The sequence below is a fragment of the Sinocyclocheilus grahami genome, unplaced genomic scaffold, assembly GCF_001515645.1.
Source record: "Sinocyclocheilus grahami isolate Dianchi unplaced genomic scaffold, SAMN03320097.WGS_v1.1 scaffold899.1, whole genome shotgun sequence".
In the NCBI taxonomy this organism is placed as follows: Eukaryota; Metazoa; Chordata; class Actinopteri; order Cypriniformes; family Cyprinidae; genus Sinocyclocheilus; species Sinocyclocheilus grahami.
The window spans coordinates 79,829-106,265 of NW_015506078.1; the positions used below are offsets into that span (position 1 = coordinate 79,829).

The 26,437-nt window shown below is 38.9% G+C and overlaps 1 protein-coding gene, 1 long non-coding RNA gene and 1 pseudogene across 2 annotated transcripts; 1 reads left to right on the forward strand and 2 right to left on the reverse strand.

Annotated features, from left to right (window-relative positions):
* Positions 1-5,400: 5,400 nt before the first annotated feature.
* On the reverse strand, positions 5,401-11,595 carry LOC107563937 (uncharacterized; annotated as a pseudogene).
* Positions 11,596-15,616: 4,021 nt separating this feature from the next.
* On the forward strand, positions 15,617-17,641 carry LOC107563935 (gastrula zinc finger protein XlCGF57.1-like). Its single transcript, XM_016248921.1, has 2 exons — positions 15,617-16,401; positions 16,884-17,641. The coding sequence occupies exons 1-2, from the start codon at positions 15,857-15,859 to the stop codon at positions 17,605-17,607; spliced, it is 1,269 nt and encodes a 422-aa protein (XP_016104407.1). The 5' UTR covers positions 15,617-15,856; the 3' UTR covers positions 17,608-17,641.
* A 6,759-nt stretch (positions 17,642-24,400) lies between these two features.
* LOC107563948 (uncharacterized) lies at positions 24,401-26,251 on the reverse strand. Its single transcript, XR_001606162.1, has 3 exons — positions 26,010-26,251; positions 25,796-25,882; positions 24,401-24,892 (listed from the first exon to the last, which is right to left on the reverse strand). It is a non-coding gene; the product is annotated as an uncharacterized lncRNA (long non-coding RNA).
* Positions 26,252-26,437: the final 186 nt, after the last annotated feature.

Genomic DNA, 26,437 nt, shown 5'->3' on the forward strand with positions numbered 1-26,437 from the left:
GCACGTTGTCCGGAAACATCACGCCTCTTACCATAATGGAGAGTTGCATGCGCTCCCGTCGTTTTGTAAACAATGGCGTCAATATTACCGTATCAGTTTGAGCCCGAATCAGACCCAGAAAATATTGAAGAGGATCGACCTGAACCTGTGCAAGCACGGACGTTACAGAATGGTATGTTTTTGTTCTTTTTTTGGAGTTGTAGTTCAGTTTGTTTTGTAGTCTCATATTTTTTAGATACGCTGTCATTTGTAAATGGTACTGCTGTTTGTAAACTTTTGGTGTACGGTTTTATCCTTAATAAAGCTTTAGTACAGTAAATTAAATTATTGCGTTTTAGCAGTTTTGTGGAGAAATGTTTTATTTTGTAACGGTAACAAGTGTTTGTGTGGTAACAAAACGTGCACTCAAGCTGATTTTTTATTTATTAAAATCTTTTTAGGTGTACATGTAAGAACTGCAAAAAATGCCAACAGAAGCTGAAAACATCTGCTGCAAAGAAACACAGCTGGTAATGTAGTTTGCATAATGTGTTTTTACTTATGTTGATTCCTTTTTTTCTTATGCTTCAGTAATAATTGATTTATTATGAAGGATGAATGTAAGTTGACTGTGTAGTAAATAGTCATTGTCATACATTACTGTTTAGGTTGTACAACAAATGATGCAGCTTCCAGACCCTCCTACATGTATGGTTCATCCTCCTGGTTACGAACCAAATTGCTTAAATCCATATACGTTACAAAATATAAATAACATATACAGAGCGGACTATGGACCAGTGAGGCGCAGAACTGAGGAAGAGTAAGTTTTATTAAATGTAAAGAAATTATACTGTTGAAAATTTAAATCGGGTACATAAAACCAAAGAGATACAAAAATATAAAACTAAGTAGCAAAGTAGCAAACACTGAAAATCGATTCCAAAGACTCTGTAGGAAAAATTAAATAAATATATACACATCCCATATAAATGTTTGCAGTGTTTTATATACAATGATGATATACAGTGGTGTGAAAAAGTGTTGGCCCCCTTCCTGATTTCTTATTGTTTTGCATGTTTGTCACACTTTAATGTTTCAGATCATCAAACAAATTTAAATATTAGTAAAAGATACCACACGTGAACACAACATGCAGTTTTTAAATGAACCGCCTTTTTAAGGTCATGCCACAGCATCTCAATAGGATTCAGGTCAGGACTTTGACTAGGCCACTCCAAAGTCTTCATTTTGTTTTTCTTCAGCCATTCAGAGGTGTAAAAAAAAAACTGCATGTTGTGTTTACTTGTGTTATCTTTGACTAATATTTAAATTTGTTTGATGATCTGAAACATTGAAGTGTGACAAACATGCAAAAAAATAAGAAATCAGGAAGGGGGCCAACACTTTTTCACACCACTGTATGTTGTCCTTTCCTGCCATAGGTGTTTCCGTTATATATGTCCTATCGCAGCTTTTGTCAGCTGGTTGTGGGGCTACCTAGTGACGTTAGGGTTGTCATCCCGTCCTATGTTGTGTGCCGGATCCGCCAGGGGCCCGTTCTTCGTACCTCGCTTAATACATCTGAGATGATTTTAAAGATTCCAGATCTAGTAATCGTGATAACTGATCTCTGGCTAATTTGGTTCTTCAAACGAACTTGCGGATTTGATTAAAATATCAAAATTAAGTTGTCTAAGATTACTGCATGTTCTCGTGTTCCCCGAAAAGGGCAGATGTATCGATTAGGGATGGGCCGATCCGGTAATCATATCGGGTATCGGCTCCGATACTGCCATTTTTTTTTGTCGGATCGGGTATCGTCAGAGAGGGCCAATCCATATCCGAGATTGTGCGTATTATTCTGTGTTACTTCTGAAGCCATGCGATAGCTTAAAGGGTTACTCCACCCCAAAATGAAAATTTTGTCAATCACTTACACTTATGTCATTCCAAACCCATAAAAGCTTCGTTCGTCTTCAGAACACAATTTAAGATATTTTGGATGAAAACCGGGAGGCTTGTGACTGTCCCATTGACTGCCAAGTAAATTACACTGTCAAGGTCCAGTAAACTATGAAAGACATCGTCAGAATAGTCCATCTGCCATCAGTGGTTCAACCTTTCTCTGCTGTGGCTGTCAGTCATTTGTTCAGCCTTTAAACCCTGGTCGCATTCGGTTACGACAGTCAATAATTGTAATAATAAAAATAAATAAATGTCTATGATTTTGCACGAAGGACTTTATCTTCTTGCCGGAGTTTAATGTTGTTTTGGTACTTACTACCGGGTGTCTGTGAGAACAAAACACGGGCGTAGAAAAGACTATAAATGTTTTTTAACGCGCACAGTAACTGAAATTTAAAACCATTAAAAGAAAGGCCCAATGACTGGTGCACAGATATAATACACTTACGCATCAATTTCTCTTCCCTTTGTGCTTTGCACTTTTTAATGTGACTGTTGCTTCAGGCGCATCATTCTGCACACCAGATGCGCATATTGTAAGCGCTTCGTGCCGCACTGTATTTGTTTTGTCCTATCGTATCATATGTTGTTGCCTTATTTAAAATTATGCTATACATTTAAAAGAAATGTATTTTAATTTTATAGCATATACTGTACTTGTATATAAATACATTCATGAATGTTTTTCATTAATGGATTTTATAATACAAATAGCAATGTGTAACATTTTACCATATTTAGTGCAACACTTTTATTTGTTCCCCACAAAATATAGTTTTTCACTAAATGTTTGGATTTCTAAAATTATTGTGCACTGATTTTTCTAGAATAGCTTTTGCTGCCGAATTATCCACTAACCTAGTTTGATATATTTTTTGTCATATATTATGAATATACATATATTTTTTCATATTTATTGTTTATTTTTCTTTTTTAATGAAGTAGTCTGTATTTAGTTGATCGTGATAGAATGATTATCAGTTCCACACACAGAGATATATAAATTCTACATATATTTAAATGGAAAAAAAACTTCACCGGTATCGGAAAAAGGCGGATCGGAGCATCCCTAGTATCGATACTCGAAACCACGATCAGCAGTGCAGCGATTGGCTGGCGGCAAGACAGCAACGTAATGACATCATATAATTAAAAAACACCTGACGAAAAACTTGACAAATTTCTGGACTTGTATAAGGAAACAGCCAAGCAAACAAAACTACATAAATGTTATAATAGATTAATGAAATGTGCACTACTTTTTATTTATTTTATATTTTTTACAAGATTCCCAATTATTTATATTCATGATTACTAGTATTTGTACATTAAAATATCAAAATTAAGTTGTCTAAGATTACTGCATGTTCTCGTGTTCCCCGAAAAGGGCAGATGTATCGATTAGGGATGGGCCGATCCGGTAATCATATCGGGTATCGGCTCCGATACTGCCATTTTTTTTTGTCGGATCGGGTATCGTCAGAGAGGGCCAATCCATATCCGAGATTGTGCGTATTATTCTGTGTTACTTCTGAAGCCATGCGATAGCTTAAAGGGTTACTCCACCCCAAAATGAAAATTTTGTCAATCACTTACACTTATGTCATTCCAAACCCATAAAAGCTTCGTTCGTCTTCAGAACACAATTTAAGATATTTTGGATGAAAACCGGGAGGCTTGTGACTGTCCCATTGACTGCCAAGTAAATTACACTGTCAAGGTCCAGTAAACTATGAAAGACATCGTCAGAATAGTCCATCTGCCATCAGTGGTTCAACTTTTCTCTGCTGTGGCTGTCAGTCATTTGTTCAGCCTTTAAACCCTGGTCGCATTCGGTTACGACAGTCAATAATTGTAATAATAAAAATAAATAAATGTCTATGATTTTGCACGAAGGACTTTATCTTCTTGCCGGAGTTTAATGTTGTTTTGGTACTTACTACCGGGTGTCTGTGAGAACAAAACACGGGCGTAGAAAAGACTATAAATGTTTTTTAACGCGCACAGTAACTGAAATTTAAAACCATTAAAAGAAAGGCCCAATGACTGGTGCACAGATATAATACACTTACGCATCAATTTCTCTTCCCTTTGTGCTTTGCACTTTTTAATGTGACTGTTGCTTCAGGCGCATCATTCTGCACACCAGATGCGCATATTGTAAGCGCTTCGTGCCGCACTGTATTTGTTTTGTCCTATCGTATCATATGTTGTTGCCTTATTTAAAATTATGCTATACATTTAAAAGAAATGTATTTTAATTTTATAGCATATACTGTACTTGTATATAAATACATTCATGAATGTTTTTCATTAATGGATTTTATAATACAAATAGCAATGTGTAACATTTTACCATATTTAGTGCAACACTTTTATTTGTTCCCCACAAAATATAGTTTTTCACTAAATGTTTGGATTTCTAAAATTATTGTGCACTGATTTTTCTAGAATAGCTTTTGCTGCCGAATTATCCACTAACCTAGTTTGATATATTTTTTGTCATATATTATGAATATACATATATTTTTTCATATTTATTGTTTATTTTTCTTTTTTAATGAAGTAGTCTGTATTTAGTTGATCGTGATAGAATGATTATCAGTTCCACACACAGAGATATATAAATTCTACATATATTTAAATGGAAAAAAAACTTCACCGGTATCGGAAAAAGGCGGATCGGAGCATCCCTAGTATCGATACTCGAAACCACGATCAGCAGTGCAGCGATTGGCTGGCGGCAAGACAGCAACGTAATGACATCATATAATTAAAAAACACCTGACGAAAAACTTGACAAATTTCTGGACTTGTATAAGGAAACAGCCAAGCAAACAAAACTACATAAATGTTATAATAGATTAATGAAATGTGCACTACTTTTTATTTATTTTATATTTTTTACAAGATTCCCAATTATTTATATTCATGATTACTAGTATTTGTACAGGCTTTACATTTTTATTTCAACGTTGTAATTAGCAATTCGTGTAATTTTGTCTTTGAAGCAGAATTTGTTACGTGACCGCATTAATGGAAGTTTCTTTAGTATCTGCATCTCCTGCGCTCCATCAAGCCACTCCCATAATATCTGTCAGCACTCAAATTAATGCACGACTCAGATGAACTGTATAACATGTGTATAAGACTCTATAAGTGAGTAAAACTGGCTGTGTCTATAGTATTATAGATTACATAACATTATAATATTATTTTCAAATTAATTAAATGATTGTCCCCGGATTAGTAGGGTACTCTAGTAATAGAGCAGCAGTGGCTGAGATAGATTTTAAATATCAATTCCACTTAAAAAGATGCAATACAATCATGTTTACATGAAATAAGCTGCTCCCGGGCAGGTTTAAGCTTACGGACCTGTTGCTATGACCGCAACTCCGGGATGAGCTTCGAAGAATCAAACAATCCAAGATCATGCCAAATCATCAACAATCAAATCCAGCTAACTGAGTTAGTGACGTACGAAGAATGGGTTCCAGGAGTTTCCTGATGCAGCAGGACAGTATGTTGGGTTCCGGCCTCCCCTTGACTAAATCGTGATACAGGGCGGGCAATCACGTCTTTCTTCGAGGGTTTCTCAAATTAGGATGACAGAGTTGGTGGAACTGGGATTGACTGCAGCTCTTCCACATATGGCGCAGGGTCCAAAAAGACCATGTAGCAGAAGGCTCATGAGGTCATCCACGTAGCCTATTAATAAGACAAAATACCAAGTCACTCTTTTGTTTTAAGTAATTACTGAGAAACAATCTACCTTTGTTGTACAATTTATATTACTGTCATATTCAAAATGTTTTTATTTAGCTTATATTAGCTGTCTAATAGTTATTTATTTGCTTTACATTATTGTTAATAAAAATTATATTACAACTTACTGTATGTTGGGTCTGTTTTCACTGGCTTCGCCGTGCATTCCCCCTTTTTTGGAGATGGTCCTCACTGCTGAACACAAGATCCAGGGGGCGAGGTTGGATCCACATCCAACTCCACCCACCTTATGTATACCTAAACCTGCCAATCTCCACCCCCTGGATGTGGATCCACCCATGCCCCCTGGATCTTGTGTTCTGCAGTGAGGGGCTACTGCTTTTTTCCTTTGGAAAACCTCATTTGTACACAGCCTTTCCTTCAGTTATGGTTGCCTGTTAACGGTGAGCATTTTCATTATAGTGCATGGCTGCGAGATACAACCTGTAATCATTGAACAATCCATAAAATATGGAAACATTGGTACACTGTCACTGTTACATTTAGTAATTTATTAATACAACAACAGAGTACTACCTGCACAACATTCCTATGAAAGGGAAAATCACATTCTTTGGGGCAAAACGCAGAATTGGACTGTGAAATGCCTCCAGTGACGATGTTTGAAAGTGGTGGCTCAGTTTTTCAACATCCTTGACAACTCTTTTTGGTTGTGCAATATTTTTTCCAATTTGTGGAGTGCAAGGGAACCTGTAATGAGACAGCCGTAAATATATGAACAACATCTCTACAATTTACCAGTGTACTGTAATTACATTTAGTCTCTGTGTAGTAATACCTGGATGGAACCAGTCAGGGTGTTCACACTTTGCGAACGGGGTGTTCATGTACATGTACATTTTGTATGTGGTTCAATTGTGATGTCCACTTTGCCACTGTGATGAGAGGGGCGGGGCCGAGAGCCGTGGGAACGGAGCGAGGCCGGTGGAGTAAGTGATAATGAGCGACACCTGCGCCACTCACCGGTCTCGAGTCTCACGGAGGAGCTCCGGAAGGATACAGAGGAGGAGGGACGACAGGGAAAGACGAGAGAGGACCAGGCCTGGGTTTTATTTTGTGTTTTGGTTTTGTTTGTGCGCGGCAGTCGTCCGCGAGGGGCTGTCGCGCTATTTTGTGTTTATTTTATTATTAAAGTTTTGTTGGAGTGTTCGCCGGTTCCCGCCTCCTTCTTCCCAATCTACAAACTTTGTTACAGCCACCTTTTCTGGTCCAGACACAGAGGAAGTCACACTCCAGTAAACATGGTTTTTGATGCTTTTCAACCATTTCTTCACCACCTCGCATTCCTTCCTTTGCGAAAGCTTTTCGAGTTTCTTAGACAAACCTGTACAAATGAAAAGACAGTTCGTACAATTATTATTTCAAGATCATCAAATCAAAAATCTACACGACCAAGCCTCTAAAAAAAGGTGTATTGTGTATATAACTCAATGCTAAATAGTTACCTTGTTCAAAGCAACACACATCATAGAATTGAGTGATTCTGCATTCTCTTAGGTACTTCTGAATTTGCGGATGGCGATCGGTGACTATGCGGTCAACCTCCAGCTTATCAAGGCAACGTTTTAATCCTTCCTTTTCATCTTCCACCGACTTCGTTGCTCTGTTGTTAGGTACACATAAGTTAAAATATGCACGTAGAAACAGTAACAGATTTAAAAAAGTATAACAGTTCCTTGTAGAATTTTAGTTTAGTTTAGGAATTACTAACCTGAATTAGTTGTACATCCACAATTGTGTTGGTTTCATTGTGCATCAAATTATAGCTGCCGAATTTGGCTGAGTGTCTTATTATAAACAATCATAATAAGAATTATAAAATGTAAGACAACATCAGGATTATACTATTTGAAGAAAACTCAAGATCAATTACATAAAACCATCAGTATTTCTTAATGCAATCGTACCTGGTGAGTCAGCACACATGCCTGCAGCCAATGCCACTTTCCCCCTTGCAGCTGTCTAAAAATATTTTGTTGATCTCTGTTCCACTATTGTATGATGGCTGGTTCTATGAAATTGCTGGCATGTTTCCTTAAAGTTGTGTAGTGAATCATCTGGAGTTTCATGGCCTTGAAAACCTAAGAAAATATTAATACAATATGTATAGACATGATTATACACACACACACACACACACACACATGTGTGTGAGAATGAGAAACTCATGTAATTTGTGCACAAGAGTTTTAATTCAACACTAACACAAACTAGTCTAACAAACAATTACTCATACAAGGAAAGGGCAAATGAGACTTGATGGATGAAGCCATCAGGAAAACCAGAGAATGAAGCTATGAAAAGAGTCAGTTAACCACCTGAGTGAAACCATCAGCGCCGTTTTAGAACGGGGTCTACAGCTTATACTAAACCTCTGTTTCGTTTAGTTAAATGTACGATACTTGCATTGCCTTGGTCGTTGACGAGTGTCCGGATGCAGTCTCGGATGAAAGTCTTGATGGTTTGGAGGTTCGGTGGTGTAGGAGTCGCGATCATCATCTTCCGGGTTTGAAGAGTGATGAACTCCAAAGATGTTCTGACTCGATGGTGATTGGGAGTTTCTTCCCAGTGGAAAGTGAAAAATAGCTAAGAGAGACATCAGCTGAGATCCTAGGATCTTTTGATGAATGGAAAGTCAAGGCCCGAGGCCTGGCGCAGACTTAGGGTGTCCTTAGAGGGGTGCTAGCTCACATCCTCATCTTCTCAGAATCTAACAGAACTGCAAACTGACTGGCTGTGTGTTGGAGCCCACCGGGCAAGCCCGCACCGGCTCAGGCTCCAAGACACTTCTTAGCAGAAGAACAAGAACAAGAACATGGGCGGAACTGTGCATGAGCCTTTTAAGGTCTGGGAAGATTCACACCTCTCTGGATGGGCTTGTCCAATGAGAAAGGCTGAAATTCCAAGCGGGAGGTTGGAAATACTGGGGAGTTTTATGACCCTTTGTGTGTGAGCATGGTCATTTGCATATGGAATTCAAATCAAAATTAATAAAAATTCTTAGAACACTAATATATTGCCTATGTACCAACATATATTATACACTCTCGTTTAGATCATCAGAAGACAAATTCAAAGAGACCAAACATGGTATCGGTGGGGCTATATTAACTAGTGATCTATCATAACACACACACAAAACAGTATACAATTCAAAAGACAATATACAAGAACAGTAATGGTATACACAATGTCCTGAGGAGATGCGTGTTCATTCACAGAAAGGTTTTTCTATTAATTAATTAGAGAAGAGTCCATTTTTATGGGCATTGTGTGTCTTTCCTAAGCGTATATGTATATTAGGGGTGTAACGGTACATGTATTCGTCCCGAACCGTCACGGTTCAGTTCATGTACTCCGATGACAAATACAGTCAGTCACAGGCACCCAGAAGGGGGCACGCATGATAATGCAATGCTAACTGTCACAACAGGAAAAAGCAGAAGAAGAGATCTGCTACACACCAAACCAGAACAAGAATGGCAAGTTCAGGCAGCACACAAGAGCTCGAAGACCTGCCTGCTTGTTTTAAATCCGTAGTGTAGGAAAGTTTCCGTGTTCTCTTTCCTGTGAAGTATGGCTGTAAAGGAGAGCGAGTCGTAGATAGGACGATGACGGTGTGTCGGCGTTGTACGGCAGCTGTACGGTATGTGAGTGGAAATACGACCAATATGCTAACACACATCAGACGGCATCACCCAGATGTGCCAGTCACCGGAGTTAGGCAGAAAAAGACAAAAGCTGCAGGGATTAGTTGTTGCACTGTAAAGCAGCCTTTAGATGTGAGGGCAGACAGGACCAAAGCTATTACGGAGGCAATTGGCATATACATTTCATCTGCAATGCGCCCATATGTAGTAGTAGAGGATCCCGGCTTCAAGTATTTATTAAAAGTGCTTGAGCCACGTTACACTGTCCCATCTCGTGCGCACATAAGCCAGTCCGTGGTCCCTTCTCTATACACACACACACACACACGGGAGCAGTGATTGAACACAAGTTGTCCACTGCACCCACTGTTGCATTAACAACAGATGGATGGACCTCCCATGCTATTGAAAGCTATCTCACAGTGACCGCACACTTCATCAACTCTTGAGTGGGAAATGAAAAGCCCAGTGTTACAAACAAGGCCAGTGTATGAACAGCACACAAGCACTCACCTAGCTGAGAACCTCCAAGAGGCAGTAGCAGAGTGGAAACTTAAAGGCTTGTTCACACACCGGGCGAATATCGCGCGTGATTATCGCCGACGTTTAATGCCTCGTGACTAAACAAAGGGCGCCAATGTGAGTGTGCACACCGACGTGCAAAACGCAAGGCTTAAAAGCGTAATTTTTTTTAAAAACGCCTCAGGCTCGTTTTTTTGGTTTGATGCGCCGCGTTAAAAACTGGCCGACCAATGAGATTGGCACTTTTGTTCACGTGCCTGGAGCTGCTGAAGTTACAGTAAAACACGACTTGGTGGCACTCAAGCACAAAACAGTCTTGCCGAGCACACATTGATACCTAACGACAAAGAGGAATAAGTAGACCAAGAAGATGCATCGAGGCAAGATTAATGTAGAGCTACTGGTCTCATTGGTGTCTGAACACGAAGGGCTTTATGACAAACGTGACTACAAAAATCTTGATAAGATTTGTTATGGAGAGGAATTGCAGATCAAATAGGATTCGATGTGTACCGGGGTATTTCTATTTTTCATTAAGCGCCATCTAATGTCAGGAAGTGAATTTGCATGTTCACTCAGCTCATCGCCTGCGAAAATCGCTTGGGTATGAACAAAAGACGCGTCGAAAAACGTCGGCGATAAGCGCGCGTGATAATCGTCCCGGTGTGTACAAGGCTTTAAGCCTGTTGCAGTGACCACTGACAATGCAAGAAACATTGTTAATGCTGTCAGTGATGCAGGATTGGGTCCACATATTGGATGCTTTGCCCATTCATTGAACTCGGCATCACAGAAAGGAATGGCTGTCAGCCAGGTATCTTGACTGATGGGAAAAATCAGAAAAATTGTTGGCTTTTTCCACCGCAGCTCAGTGGCTGCCCCTCTCTCATCTTTTTAAGTGGGAGAACTTGCACAATTGGTGGCTGACTAAATACTTATTTGTCCCACTGTATATTGGAGACAAAGCAGACGATGCTTAACTTGCCAAAACATTGTTTAATATAGGCCGTGCCCACATGCTGGATCTCCAGCTATGAGATGGTTGAGCGGTATCTGGAACAGAAATCTGCTATTTACTCCGCTCTAACAGAAAGAGCCCATAAAAATAAGAATATTGCCAATCTGACTGACCATGAGCTGAGCATCGCAGAGAGTGTGATTGAGATTATGAAGCCTCTGAAGATGGTCACAACAATACTGAGCACTGAAACAACACCATCAGTTTCCATGATGTTACCGTTAAAAAAAACGATCTTGGAATCCACGAAATAAAATGATGGTGATACTCCCACTGCCAGGGAAATCAAGCAAGCCATCAGTGAAAATCTGCAAACGAGGTATTTCTGCTGACCCTGGTCTTGAGCATCTCCTTCACAAGTGCACTGCACTTGATCCGTGTTTCAAGACACTTCATCATCTTGACCCAGCCCATCAACAGAGAATCTATGAAGATATCCTCATCACAGAAGTTGTGAGCACAGCACAACAGGTATGTATAATTTACTATCTTTATATTTTCTTTCATTACAATAGATTAATGTTGTTACAATGTTCACTGAACTCACTAATGAGCCTTTTCTGTCATTTTACTGCAGGGTGAGACCAGAGAGACTACAGTGGCCAGTCCATCGGCAGTGAACGCAGAGTCAGAGGCAGCACCTTCCCCTCCACCAAAGAGGTCAGCCATGGCTCTTCAAAACTGTAAAAAAGTACCAGCCTGATTTGCAGCAGCAGTTGAAGGATGAAGTGTACGCATGGAGCGCATTAACTACATGGAGCGCATTTCAATTGATTCCAACCCGCTTGCCTGGTGGAAGGCTCAAGAGTCTGTTTATCCTAAACTAGCCAAGCTGGCAAAGCATTACCTGGCAATACCTGCAACGTCAGTCCCAAGCGAGAGGGTTTTCTCAGCGGCAGGTGACTGTTACCGCCACAAGATCTTCAATCACTACTGAAAATGTGGACAAACTGATATTTTTGAAGAATACTTGAAAATAAAACAAATCTGAAGCCTTTTATTTTGATGCCTTATTTATTTTGTAGCATTTTCATTAAAAGAGATTTCGGTTTTGAAGTTTATTGAAACTTAAATTTAATGCACATTTAATGTTTTTCTGTTGTTTTAGGAGAGGGATGGGCTTACCCTTTGAAAGTTTAATATATATAGTCTCCTAATTAAAAAGATTTATTTTTCATTATTCTATTTATTTTGTACTTTCATATCACAAGAAGCTTTTCAGTTCTGTAGCTGATTGTGACCAAACACTACTGCCTGTTCAAAATAAACAGAAAAAAGCAAGCGCTGGAGATTTGTTGCTTATTCCTATTGTACCGAATCCGTATCGAACCGTGACCCCAAAACCGAGGTACATACCGAACCGTGACTTCTGTGTACCGTTACACCCCTAATATATATACACATTTAAATGTAGTGTAACATTTTCTTGAACAAGGTTTTAAATACCTTCTGTATTTGAAAAAATGATCCACCCGTAAAATATGTAGCTGCAGACAACAGGTTTCCTGCTGGGGTACTCCCTAAAATGGGCGGCTCTGCCACTGTCGGTGGAAGTTACACTTTTCACATTGCTGCGTGAATGCAATAGAAGTCCCCATTCGTCTGCTATTCGTCGGCACACTTCGTCTTACAAACTGCCCACGAACCAAACAACTCTTTAAGGCAGCTTTCAAATACAATGTATTTGTTGTCGGTGTAGCTGGATTGTGAATCTATTCTAAATTAACCAAAAAATAATAAATATTAGGAAATTGCATTTGTTTCTTTCAACTCGTATTCTTTACTACAAAGTTGTCAATATGTATTCATAACTTTCGACAATTGAGATTCCTCAGTGACCACAGACTCGGGGGTATATGTGGAGTCATGTCCAGATGGAGTACATCTAATTCTGATTCTGTGTCTTCCTCCTCCTCTAACAAAAGACGAGGTCGCTTGCTTGGCCTAAAGATTGAGCCCTTTAATGGTGTTGAAGACATCCGGCAACATAACAGTTGTTTCAAAGCCAATATCATGACAAGACACTGTTGCCTGAATACCTAAAATACCTAAAAATGTAGGGTCTACCTGACATCCAACTTCAAGAAGTGTAGATGTGGAGGGAAACTCTGGAGAACTGGGACCCTGCTGAGGTGCTGTCTGTAAATAATAATGAGCATGTGTAAGCAATTAAATAATAATAGCTAAATATACATTTGACATGTAAACTGAATTAATGGTTAATAATCAGAAGACCACAGAGACAAAGCTTCATACACGCTTTAATAGCACTGTTACTTTCGTCTTGTGTAGCCTCATATCTGTCGCCAGAACTACAAGCATATTACACAGTGGCCAAACACATAGGCCTAACCATTGTTAGTGTGCCTGTAGCTAAATGAGTATAAAACCTATAATTACAATTATACTTAACACTGATCACATAAACGCCAAAACACACCAGCATTCGATGTTCACATTAAAAGGCAGATCCTGTTGTAAATAATAGTGAAAAATAAACTGTTGTTCCATTATTACGCCTTTTTTACTTAAATATTAATGGAATCAATTAATAAATAGTGTCAAAAACACCATTGTAAATAAATAATAAAACATTTTGCCTGCTGACACAGCTTGATAGAATTACTGCATGCTGTCTACATTTGTTCTTCATTTAAAGGGCTTTGGCAAGCAAATAAAATAAACAATAAAAATTAAATTAAATAAAAATTGATAACATGAAATTATGAACTTTTCTTGCCTTAACCGTCTTTCCCTCTCTTCTGAAGAAGCTGAGAAAATCACCTCCTCCTCATACAAGCTGGCTTCTGTGTCGTTAACTCCCGGCGCGGGCACAATGAAGACACAAAGCTCAACAAGTCTGAAATATTACATGCAAAACATTACTTTTAACAATTAACACTTCATCAGCATCAAAATAATTAGGCTAGACTATACATAACGCCGTTTCTTTTAGGAAACTAACATACATTCAGTTTAACCGCGAAAAAGATGATAAAGAATTAACATGTAAATCTGTTAATACCTCACAAAGTGTAAAATCTTATGTAAATATGACAGAAGACACTCACTGACATTATATTAAAAGTATCTCTTCCGTTCAGTAAAAGAGACCGTGTCCGTGTATTTGTCAATATATGCTCTTTTCGGACTATTTCCGCGTTCCATGAAATCTCAAAATACTCCCAGACACAAACAATGAATGATGAATTTACATGTTTAATCTTTACTTACCATAAACGTCTTTCACTCACTTCCATCTGAAGACGCTGAGAAAATGGCAGCTTCTCGCACTTTCACGTCAGCACCGCTGGGTTATAGATCAAGACCAATTTTCAACCCAAAATTGGGTTAAACCAACCCAGCGTCCTTACCCAGCAAGCTCAATCCAGCATTTGGGTTTAAAAAACAACCCAGCATTTTTTAGAGTGCAGGCTTCAGACAATTAGTCAAGCTGGCATAGTTCCCATATTGTCATCTACTCTCGCAGCATCTCAAAGTGCAAAGATGTTTTTGGGAAGTGTGCTAAATACATGTTTGTGTTGATGCTTTATGTGTCTAAATGTTTTTATGTGTTATTTTGTGGTATTAAACTGGAGTTAAAGGGTTAGTTCCCCCGAGGCATCCTAGGTGTATATGACTTTCTTCTTTCAGACGAATCCAGTCGGAGTTTTATTAAAAATTGTCTTTGATCTTTCAAGCCGTTTAATGCCACTCAGCGGGTGTTGCATTGCTTCTGTCCAAAAGAACTTAAATAAAAATCGCCCATCCATAAAAAAAAGTGTCTCACACAGCTCCGGGGAGTTAACAAAGGCCTTCTGTAGCAAATCGATGCGTTTTTGTTAGAAAAATATCTATATTTAAAACGTAATAATCACTTCAATCTAGCTTGAGCTCACTGTTGTAAACCGAAGCAGTTCCGTGCAGATGACGTATGAGGTCGGCTTTTGCGCATGCGCCGCTCAGAAGTGACGCACGTGGAAACGCAGCAAAGAGATCAAAACAAAACAACGGTCAAGAATTAGAAGTACAAAACGAGGATTTGTAAAGAAGAATGTTGGAGGATTTCGAAATAAGCCAAGAGGAGACTGGCTTTCCTTTGCTAAAGTAAGGAAACTTTGCTTCCTTTTATCCTGTTAATAAACGTTGGTTTTCACGAGACTCACCGGCGCAGCGCTGACCTCATACGTCATCTGCCCGGAGCTGCTTCTGTGTACAACTGCTGGCGCAAGCTACATTAAAGTGATTATTACCTTTTGAATATGGATATATTTCTTTAAAAAAAGTGTCTTTTTCACAAGCCTCCCCGGCGCAGCCCTGCCCTCATACGTCATCTGCCCGGAGCTGCTTCTGTGTACAACTGCTGGCGCAAGCTACATTAAAGTGATTATTACCTTTTGAATATGGATATATTTCTTTAAAAAAAGTGTCTCACACGGCTCCGGGGGATGAACAAAGGCCTTCTGTAGCGAATCGATGAGTTTTTTTATGGATGGGCGCTTTTTATTTAACTGCTTTAGGACGGATGCATGCAACACCCACTGAGTGCCATGAAACAGCTTGAAAGATCAAAGACAATTTTTAATATAACTCCGACTGGATTCGTCTGAAAGAAGAAAGTCATATACACCTAGGATGCCTCGGGGGTGAGTAAAAAACAGCCTAATTTTCATTTTTGGGTGAACTAACCCTTTATTTTTTCCCCTCAGACCTGATTGCACTGAAAGAGGAGGGTCAAGAACTGGATGAAACCGAAGAGAAAGATCAGTATGAGAAACATCATGATTTTGTAACCGAAAAGTATAATCGCTCGCAGACTAAAAAAAAGGCTTCCTCAAAAAAGAGAGCTCAAAAGACAGGATCTAGAAGTCGTTTCACCTGCAAACAATGTGGAAAAAGTTTCAGTCAACATGGACACCTTAAAATCCACATGAGAATTCACACGGGAGAGAAGCCCTTCACCTGCCAACAGTGTGGAAAGAGTTTTGACCAAAAAAGAGCCTTTACAGTCCACATGAGAATTCACACTAGTGATAGCGCATTCACCTGCCAACAGTGTGGAAAATGTTACAGCAGAAAAGAAAACCTTAGGTACCACATGAGAGTTCACACGGGAGAGAAGCCTTTCATCTGCAAACACTGTGGAAAAAGTTTCACTCGAAGAGGAAGCCTTGAAAGCCACGTGAGAATTCATACTGGAGTGAAGCCTTACACATGCTCTCAGTGCGGAAGGAGTTTTACACATCGACCAACTCTTAATGCCCACATGAGAATTCACACTGGAGAGAAGCCTTACACGTGCTCTCAGTGTGGAAGGAGTTTCGATCAACTGGGAAACCTTAATGTCCACATGAGGATTCACACCGGAGAGAACCCTTTTTCCTGCCAGCAGTGTGAAAAAAGTTTCAGTCGAAAAGGAAACCTTGAAGTCCACATGAGGATTCACACTGGAGAGAGCCCATACACCTGCCAACAGTGTGGAATATGTTTCACTCAAAAAGGAAACCTTAACATTCACATGAGACTACACACTGGAGAAAAGCCATTCACGTGCCAACATTGTAAAAAGACTTTCACATATCAAAGAGACCTGAAACGGCATCTTTAGGACGGATGCATGCAACACCCACTGAGTGCCATGAAACAGCTTGAAAGATCAAAGACAATTTTTAATATAACTCCGACTGGATTCGTCTGAAAGAAGAAAGTCATATACACCTAGGATGCCTCGGGGGTGAGTAAAAAACAGCCTAATTTTCATTTTTGGGTGAACTAACCCTTTATTTTTTCCCCTCAGACCTGATTGCACTGAAAGAGGAGGGTCAAGAACTGGATGAAACCGAAGAGAAAGATCAGTATGAGAAACATCATGATTTTGTAACCGAAAAGTATAATCGCTCGCAGACTAAAAAAAAGGCTTCCTCAAAAAAGAGAGCTCAAAAGACAGGATCTAGAAGTCGTTTCACCTGCAAACAATGTGGAAAAAGTTTCAGTCAACATGGACACCTTAAAATCCACATGAGAATTCACACGGGAGAGAAGCCCTTCACCTGCCAACAGTGTGGAAAGAGTTTTGACCAAAAAAGAGCCTTTACAGTCCACATGAGAATTCACACTAGTGATAGCGCATTCACCTGCCAACAGTGTGGAAAATGTTACAGCAGAAAAGAAAACCTTAGGTACCACATGAGAGTTCACACGGGAGAGAAGCCTTTCATCTGCAAACACTGTGGAAAAAGTTTCACTCGAAGAGGAAGCCTTGAAAGCCACGTGAGAATTCATACTGGAGTGAAGCCTTACACATGCTCTCAGTGCGGAAGGAGTTTTACACATCGACCAACTCTTAATGCCCACATGAGAATTCACACTGGAGAGAAGCCTTACACGTGCTCTCAGTGTGGAAGGAGTTTCGATCAACTGGGAAACCTTAATGTCCACATGAGGATTCACACTGGAGAGAGCCCATACACCTGCCAACAGTGTGGAATATGTTTCACTCAAAAAGGAAACCTTAACATTCACATGAGACTACACACTGGAGAAAAGCCATTCACGTGCCAACATTGTAAAAAGACTTTCACATATCAAAGAGACCTGAAACGGCATTTGCAAATCCATTCTGGGAAGAAATCGCAGTGTCGCCCGGTGTGGCAAGAGGTTTACAAAATAGAGCAATTTTAAAAATCATATGCGCATTGACTGCACCTTTCAACCCTCACAATACTCAAACATTTTGGTTTTAATTTCCCATTCACTTTGTCATGTCATAAATAGTAGACACTCAAGTACTATAGAAACATATTAGCTGAGCTCCCACACAATTTTTTTGATAATTATGGGCCATTATTTGAAGCATAAACCATAAGATATGTCCACCCCATGGTCACATATATTACTGTTAAATACATTTTCATTGCAATATTAAGATGCAAATTATACTTTCTGAAAGGTATGATGTCCCTTTCTTAAACAGGGTTATTTGTTTGCCTTAAAATTATAAATACATAAAAGATTTGATGTAAACCATGTGCTTTTAAAGAAGCTCATAAAATTCGCACATGTATTTTTAATTTTTTTTTGGAGAAAACTGTGATATTTGGATGCAGTTTTTTGTTTGCATGTTATTGCCCCAACACCTAGCGATTGAACACACTGGATTATATAGATATGATTGAATTATTATTTAAAATATTATTGTAAAATATCAAGATCACAGGGTGGACCAGCACATGACGTGGACACATAAAGCAGAACACACAAAGCATGACAAAAATGACAATGAAACATTTAGCTTAGAAAAAATAATAAAATTACTTTCTCAATCACGTTGATATCAGGGTGGACATTTTAAGCTATGGCAAAGCAAATAAGCAAACTCATACGAAGAAAATTTGTCAATTGCAAAGTAACTGACTTACTCACCTCAGCTGTTGAAATTCCCGCCACTGAAGAGACAAAAAAATTTGTTGTCCTGATGTCACTAAAGTGGATGCCCTTTTCTTAAAGGGGGTCATATGATGCTGCTAAAAAGAACAGTATTTTGTGTATTTGGTGACAATATCAACGTGAGGTGTGAAAAAGCGAGGTGTGCCCTGATTGGCCAGCTATCCAGTGCGTTGTGATTGGCTGAATACCTCAAGCGTGTGACGAAAATGTTACGCCCCTCACATACTGTGATGATGCCCTGTCCGGCCAGAGCGATGATTCAAAAACATGAAAACCCATTATAAACGAGGCATTCGTTGCATCCAGTGGGGACATAATTATGGATTATAATGACTTATACTGTCTTTTTACGCATTGCATCGCACCGCATAAACATAAAACCATGTCTGCATTTGTGATCGGAGAAATGACAAACAACAAGCCTACACTACACTGCCCAAAAAACTCACTTTAAATATATAAAATATAAAAACTCTTTAAATATAAAAAACGTACTTGCAGTCTGTGAGTCAGAACAGCCGGCATTGTAGTCTACTCTCCCAGGATCAGGAAACGGTTCTCCATAAAATGTGCTGCACACATCTGAATATTTGGGTTGAAGTGTTCTTGGAACAGTGTTGTAAATACAACTTAACCACTGATTTCTAGTCGTGTCCATTTTTGGAAGGCCAAACAAAGTAGTTTCGCTTTTTACAACAAAACAGCGTCACACACAGCAGCCTACAGTGAGCAGAGGCCGGGGGCCAGCGTGAGGAACAGCCGGAGGGTTAGAGTGAGCAAAGGCGGGCTTGAGAACGGCGCGGCTGGCGATTTCGAAGAAGGAGTGTCCGGAAGGACATGTGATGACTCCGGGCTGGACTTTGCTTCGTCCACAGTGAAAGCCGATTCGGCGATCGACAGCGCAAAGTTGATGTATTTCCTCAGCAACCAGCACGGATCAGCTCCAGGCATGACGAAGCAGATATCGTCCTCTTTTGGAAGACCAAACAAAGTAGTTTCGCTTTCACAACGAAGCACACAGTGTCTTTACGACATGGCGGCGGCAACAACAATACTACAGCGAGAATAAAAGTTACGCCTTCTTTCTTTGTGTGAACATTTGGGCGGCGTTATGCAAATTGTCCCACAGAGTGAGGCAGATATGTGGGGGCGTGTTAGAACAAGCTGTTTTAGGTAGGTGTGGCTGACTCATAACTTTTATAAAGAATATCTCTTTGGATTTGAGACTTTAGTCTTTGCAACTTTACAGATCTTCTTTATGCACCAAGAGCTTGTAACACTCCAAAGAGAAAGGAAAAATTTAAATCGCATCATATGACCCCTTTAAAGGGGCAGATTCCCCAATACGACAGGGTGGACAACTATTCAAGGGACATGGACAAACTCTTCTTTTTTTTTTTATTAAATAAAAATATTGTTTTTATTACCAAATGATCAATACACTCAAATTGAGTTTAACAAAAAATTAACAAAATATTAATAGAGAACACAATTTTTTAATTTTATGATTTGACTATATTCTACTCTCATTAAAATTTAATGAGCTGTGCATGGGACATAGCAAAATAAAAAGCATCCTTTTTGTTATGAATATAAAAACTTTGCCTAATATAACACACCCTTTCATAGTCATTTTTATGTTAAGTTATCATGGCAAATGTGTTATGTACAGGACACCAAAAGGCACCCTACAGTGATATTGACCCAGATGTGAGATCCTATTTGTGTTCTTTCTGTGGAAAGAGTTTTAAAGAGCTTTTTAAAATGGCACCAGGAAATGGGTATCTATGTGAAAGTAGTTTATATTGTACAGAGACATAGTTCCCATATTTGACTCAGTTTAATACATTGGAAGTGGCATTTTAGATAAATAAACGTCCAACTTGCTGTGATTTTATATAATTGATGTAACTGGCAAATCACAAATAAAATGACTTCACTACGGCTACTGTTGTGTCTATCTATGTATTAGTCAGTCTGTAAGGATTGTTTTAGGGGCACACTTTAAATCAACCTGCAGCAATTCACATTTTCACCCATTTTAACTGTATTACTGACAAATGCTTTGATAATAAAGCATTACAGCAGAAGTTCTGTCATTACAGTACAAAAACCACAGCTTAACACATGTATATCCATAGATGCAAATAAATTAAGTGATCAGTACAAAAAAAATACAACTAAACAAATATAAAAACATTAAATGTAAACATGAGGTAAGCGGTCAGAGCATCAGCAATAAGCAGTAAACTTCTCTCCTTCTTGCCTCTCCTTACTCTGCCTTAGAGCACATCCCCCTTTGGGCCACAAGGAGCTCTTGTAGTTGGGCCTCCTAGATCTTTTACCCTGACCGAACCACATTTGTACAACTTCCATGGCATCAATATCATCTTAACTAGGTCTCTCCATACTTACTCTAATCAGTTCCTCCAATCTATCTGTGTTGTTCAAGCCATCTTGGGTATTTTTATAAGGATAAAGTATATTTATAACGCAATGGTTAATGACATAGCATTTATCACTATATAGAATACTATAAAACAGTAAAGGAAGTTCCAAAAGTAAGTTATTTCAAATACTCATCTGGTGTTAAGTTAATTTGGACTAAAAAAACATGTTCTCTTTGTTGGACGACAGGTTAGTAAACAGGCTCACATACATAGCAAAACTGTATCACACGCGTGCTACTGTGGTAAATTTATTCATCGCACAGACCATTTTTTCCGTAGCACCTTACAGCCCTGACCTTATTAACTATTAAAAAGTTAGCTTAAGAACAAGCAGAAAATATGCAGGTTTCTCCAATAGTGGGTGGAACTAATGCGCAAACTGCAAACTCATTGGCTGGCGCTCATCTATTACTGTCCCTGTTTTGATTTCAGCAAATCAGTTCGAGCGAACGTGTGATTAATATTCATTAACCCAGCAGCTCATCAATCCTTAACGTGTTGTCTATTGTTAGTATAGTAGTATCTTTTAATAATAATTACTATTATCTATTTTTTTACAGAAACCCTGAATGACCAACAATATCTTAAGCATCACTGCCGCGACCTTTGACACCAGTTTTTGCACTATCCTTGTCAATAGACTAATCTCTATTGGCATCACTCACACCCCTTTAGATTGGTTTAAATCTTATCTTTCAGGGCGCACTCAGTTTGTTCAGTTACAATCACTTATTTCCCAACCTTCCCCTGTTAACACTGGTGTGCCTCAGGGCTCTGTCTTGGGACCCCATCTTTTCATCATTTACCTTCTTCCTCTTGACAATATCTTTCGTAAATACGACATCCTATTTCACTGTTACGCGGATGACACCCAACTCTACTTCTCCAGCAAACCTTATTCCACTCTCCCTCCTTCCTCGCTCACTGACTGTTTCAATGAACTTAAATCCTGGTTTTCCTCGAATTTCCTCAAACTAAACAGTGACAAACACGGAATTTCTTCTAATTGGCACTAAATCAATTTTATCCATAATTGACAGCTTTTCTCTTTCAATTGATAATTCCTCTTTTCCCCCTTCTCCTCAGTTTAAGAGTTTGGGTATCCTCCTGGACAGTACACACACTCAATCACATATTAATAATATCACCCGGTCTGCCTATTTTCATCTACGTAATATTAACCGCCTTCGTCCCTCCCTCACTCCTCATACTACTGCTATTCTTGTTTACAGTCTTGTTATTTCCCGTATTGATTATTGTTATTCCCTTCTCTCTGGTCTTCCTCACAAATCCCTTTATAAGCTTCAATTGCTTCAAAACTCAGCAGCCTGTATCGTCACCAGAATCCCCTCCTTTCTCCACATCACCCATGTTCTGCAGCAGCTTCACTGGCTTCCGGTTAAGTTTCGCATTGACTTTAAGATTCTCTTGTTCACTTTTAAGGCCATCCATAATCTTGCCCCTTCATATCTGTCTGACCTCCTCCACATCCATATTCCCTCCCGTTCTCTTAGATCTGCCTCTTTTCTTTACCGTACTGTTCCTTTTGCTCGCCTCTCCACCATGGGAAGCAGGGCATTCTGTTGCTCTGCTCCCTGGCTCTGGAATTCACTACCACCTGATATCAGAAATTCTGACTTCTCTATCTCTTTTTAAATGCAGACTCAAGTCTCACTTGTTTAAGATTGCATACCTCACCTAAATTTTATTTGTCCAGTCCCACTTTACTCTGTTTTAGTATTTTGTATATGGTATTTCTTGTTTGTTTTCTATTGTCTTGTTCGTAAATTTATTGTGCGGTGGTGTCCTTGAGTGTTGAGAAAGGCACCTATAAATAAAATGTATTATTATTATTATTACTACTAAAGTTTCATCATTAAATAGTTCTTAATTATCATAATATCATAATATAATACTTGATTGATTAAGAAGCTAAGTTTTAAGAAGCTGTGCCATTTTACAAAGATAAGGTGATTTGGTGGAATCAAATACATACAATGGGTACGGAAAGTATTCAGACCCCCTTAAATGTTTCACTCTTTGTTATATTGCAGCCATTTGCTAAAATAATTTAAGTTAATTTTTTTCCTCATTAATGTACACACAGCACCCCATATTGACAAAAAAACACAGAATTGTTGACATTTTTGCAGATTTATTAAAAAAGAAAAACTGAAATATCACATGGTCCTAAGTATTCAGACCCTTTGCTCAGTATTTAGTAGAAGCACCCTTTTTATCTAATACAGCCATGAGTCTTTTTGGGAAAGATGCAACAAGTTTTTCACACCTGGGTTTGGGGATCCTCTGCCATTCCTCCTTGCAGATCCTCTCCAGTTCTGTCAGGTTGGATGGTAAACGTTGGTGGACAGCCATTTTTAGGTCTCTCCAGAGATGCTCAATTGGGTTTAAGTCAGGGCTCTGGCTGGGCCATTCAAGAACAGTCACAGACTTGTTGTGAAGCCACTCCTTCATTATTTTAGCTGTGTGCTTAGGGTCATTGTCTTGGTGGAAGGTAAACCTTCGGCCCAGTCTGAGCTCCTGAGCACTCTGGAGAAGGTTTTCGTCCAGGAAATCCCTGTACTTGGCCGCATTCATCCTTCCCTCGATTGCAACCAGTCGTCCGGTCCCTGCAGCTGAAAAACTCCCCCACAGCATGATGCTCCCACCTCCATGCTTCACTGTTGTGACTGTATTGGACAGGTGATGAGCAGTGCCTGGTTTTCTCCACACATACCGCTTAGAATTAAGGCCAAAAAGTTCTATCTTGGTCTCATCAGACCAGAGAATCTTATTTCTCACCATCTCACAACTCCATGCGGGCTTTCATGTGTCTTGCACTGAGGAGAGGCTTCCGTCGGGCCACTCTGCCATAAAGCCCCGACTGGTGGAGGGCTGCAGTGATGGTTGACTTTCTACAACTTTCTCCCATCTCCCAACTGCATCTCTGGAGCTCAGCCACAGTGATCTTTGGGTTCTTCTTTACCTCTCTCACCAAGGCTCTTCTCCCCCGATAGCTCAGTTTGGCCGGACGGCCAGCTCTAGGAAGGGTTCTGGTCATCCCAAACGTCTTCCATTTAAGGAATGGAGGCCACTGTGCTCTTGGGAACCTTAAGTGCAGCAGAAATTTTTTTGTAACCGTGGCCAGATCTGTGCCTTGCCACAATTCTGTCTCGGAGCTCTTCAGGCAGTTCCTTTGACCTCATAATTCTCATTTGCTCTGACATGCACTGTGAGCAGTAAGGTCTTATATAGACAGGTGTGTGGCTTTACTAATCAAGTCCAATCAGTATAATCAAACACAGCTAGACTCAAATGAAGGTGTAGAACCATCTCAAGGATGATCAGAAGAAATGGACAGCACCTGAGTTAAATATATGAGCGTCACAGCAAAGGGTCTGAATACTTAGAACCATGTGATATTTCAGTTTTTCTTTAATAAATCTGCAAAAATGTCAACAATTCTGTGTTTTTCTGTCAATATGGGGTGCTGTGTGTACATTAATGAGGAAAAAAAAATAACTGAAATGATTTCAGCAAATGGCTGAAATATCACAAAGAGTGAAAAATTTAAGGGGGTCTGAATACTTTCCGTACCCACTGTATTAGCAATTTTCATTTTAGAAAATGTCCAACCGTTGATATCATTCATTTCAGTGTCTATCCAAACAAACAAATACATATATATGCTAGAACCTCTTTAAGTATGAATACCTATGAATAATATTAATGAACGGACAAAATATAAAAGTATTAAAAAAGCAGATGTTAATTTTGTTTTAAAAATCATATTTACCCTCAGTCTTTGAGTTATACATTTATTGTTCGTTTGTCGGTTTGAGGCTCGTGCGACTGGCTGAATTGTCGTCGAGATGTTTTTGTTCCTGATTGGTCTATTCTTCATCATGTGACTGCATGAAACCACTCTGTTCAATCAGCTGCACTGCTCACACTGGCAGAATATGAAGTCTGAGTCCATGGGCGTGCCGCCTGATTTGGTTTCTGTGGTAACTAGTGGCGGTCATAGGCAGTGGCGGAGCCTCGGGATGCACTATAATAATAGGGGGAACCTGAAAGTTAATAAGAAAGGAATGTACCATTTCAATACACCACGACAATGACTGCATATTAATATATTAAATGCATATTTGTTTTAAGCATCATATAGTATTGATTTCATGTATGGCCAGGATTTTGCTATCAAAATAATTAATGCAAATTCCATCAACTTCAGCCAAGATCCAGGAATTACAAACCAATAAAATTGAAATAATTATGTAAACGACTGGAAAAAATATTTTTAACACATATAATCGCTCTATGAACACACAATGCTATTTTTATTTAATTTACCATGTTGTTTACAGAATACCCAAATATATATATATTTCATGTCATTTCAGCTAATATTCAGATGCTTACGGCATATTTAGCTTGTGCACTAAAACATTCACAGCTAATTGTTATTGCATAATGATTATTGGTAAAGATTCACCACATAATACTACAAAAAGTCATAAATGCAAAAACTGTTGCAGAGTCAAGCGTTTTAGACAGCAAAAAAACCAAAAAAAAAACAATAAGATCTGTTAATCTTAAAGGACTGTTAATTAATTTCTAGCAAACATATAACTCTCAACATACAGTTAATCAGTTAAAGTGACTACAATTTATTTGGGATGTCCTTTCAACTGTTTAGTAAGCTTTCTAAAACTATTTATTTATTTAATAATTATATTTGATTACTTTTTTTGCATTCAGTACTTTTTAAATGTAATACATTTTTTTCTATAATTTTTTTTTATTATATTATTTTTAAATATATATTTATGTAATTTCAAAAGTTGATTGATTGATTGATCGATCGATTGAGGACAGTGGTGTCTAATACAAAGCATCAGTTTTATTGTAGTAACAAATACTTTACCTATGATACTTTGGCAGAAACTGTGTTTTTGTAAGGAGACACTCACTCAGTATTGCTGGGTTGCTAAATCTCCAGGCTTCATTATAGGTTGTGTACTGTGGATGGCTGTAGGGATTCCCTGAAAATTCGCTCCCTGAAATGGGACACAGACATGCACGTTAAAATAATGCACCATCAATTTTACATCACAGTTGCTGAAATGTTGATACAAAAACCATACTTGTTTATACAATGTCAATATATAGATTTTTCTTGCTCACTTCGTAATGTCTCATTTCTAAAACCCATTGTGTCCAAAGTTTGTCTCTTGTTGTGTAATTTGATTGTGCAGGAAGAAAGTCAGAGCGTCGTGCTGAACAATGTTGGTCCAATGCTGTTTCTCTTTTATGGGATAATAAAGAGGTGTTTTTATATGCGCCGGCCGCGTTGAGGGCTGTCAGTAAATCTCTCTGTGAAGTAGCACGTCCGCAGAGAGTCTGCTTCTGCTGCTCTTATTACCTGGAGCGGCTAAAAATAATGCAAGATCGAACCACATTTTATGAATTAGTTTGAGCTCAGTGATCACAAAATGCCTTTCGTCTGGAAATCTGTTGGACCAGTTAATATTTAGTCAATCGCGGTTTGATGGTCTATAGTTAAAGGCTTCCTGCATTCACACACCGGTTAAATGCTGCTTCTGTGAATGTCT

Excerpts from the sequence above, each read along its gene's own strand:
- LOC107563935 (XM_016248921.1), top strand. The coding sequence starts at position 15,857 with ATGAGAATTCACACGGGAGAGAAGCCCTTCACCTGCCAACAGTGTGGA. Across the intron at positions 16,402-16,883 it reads AGCCCATACACCTGCCAACA|TCGTTTCACCTGCAAACAAT; the intron begins GTGTGGAATATG and ends AGGATCTAGAAG.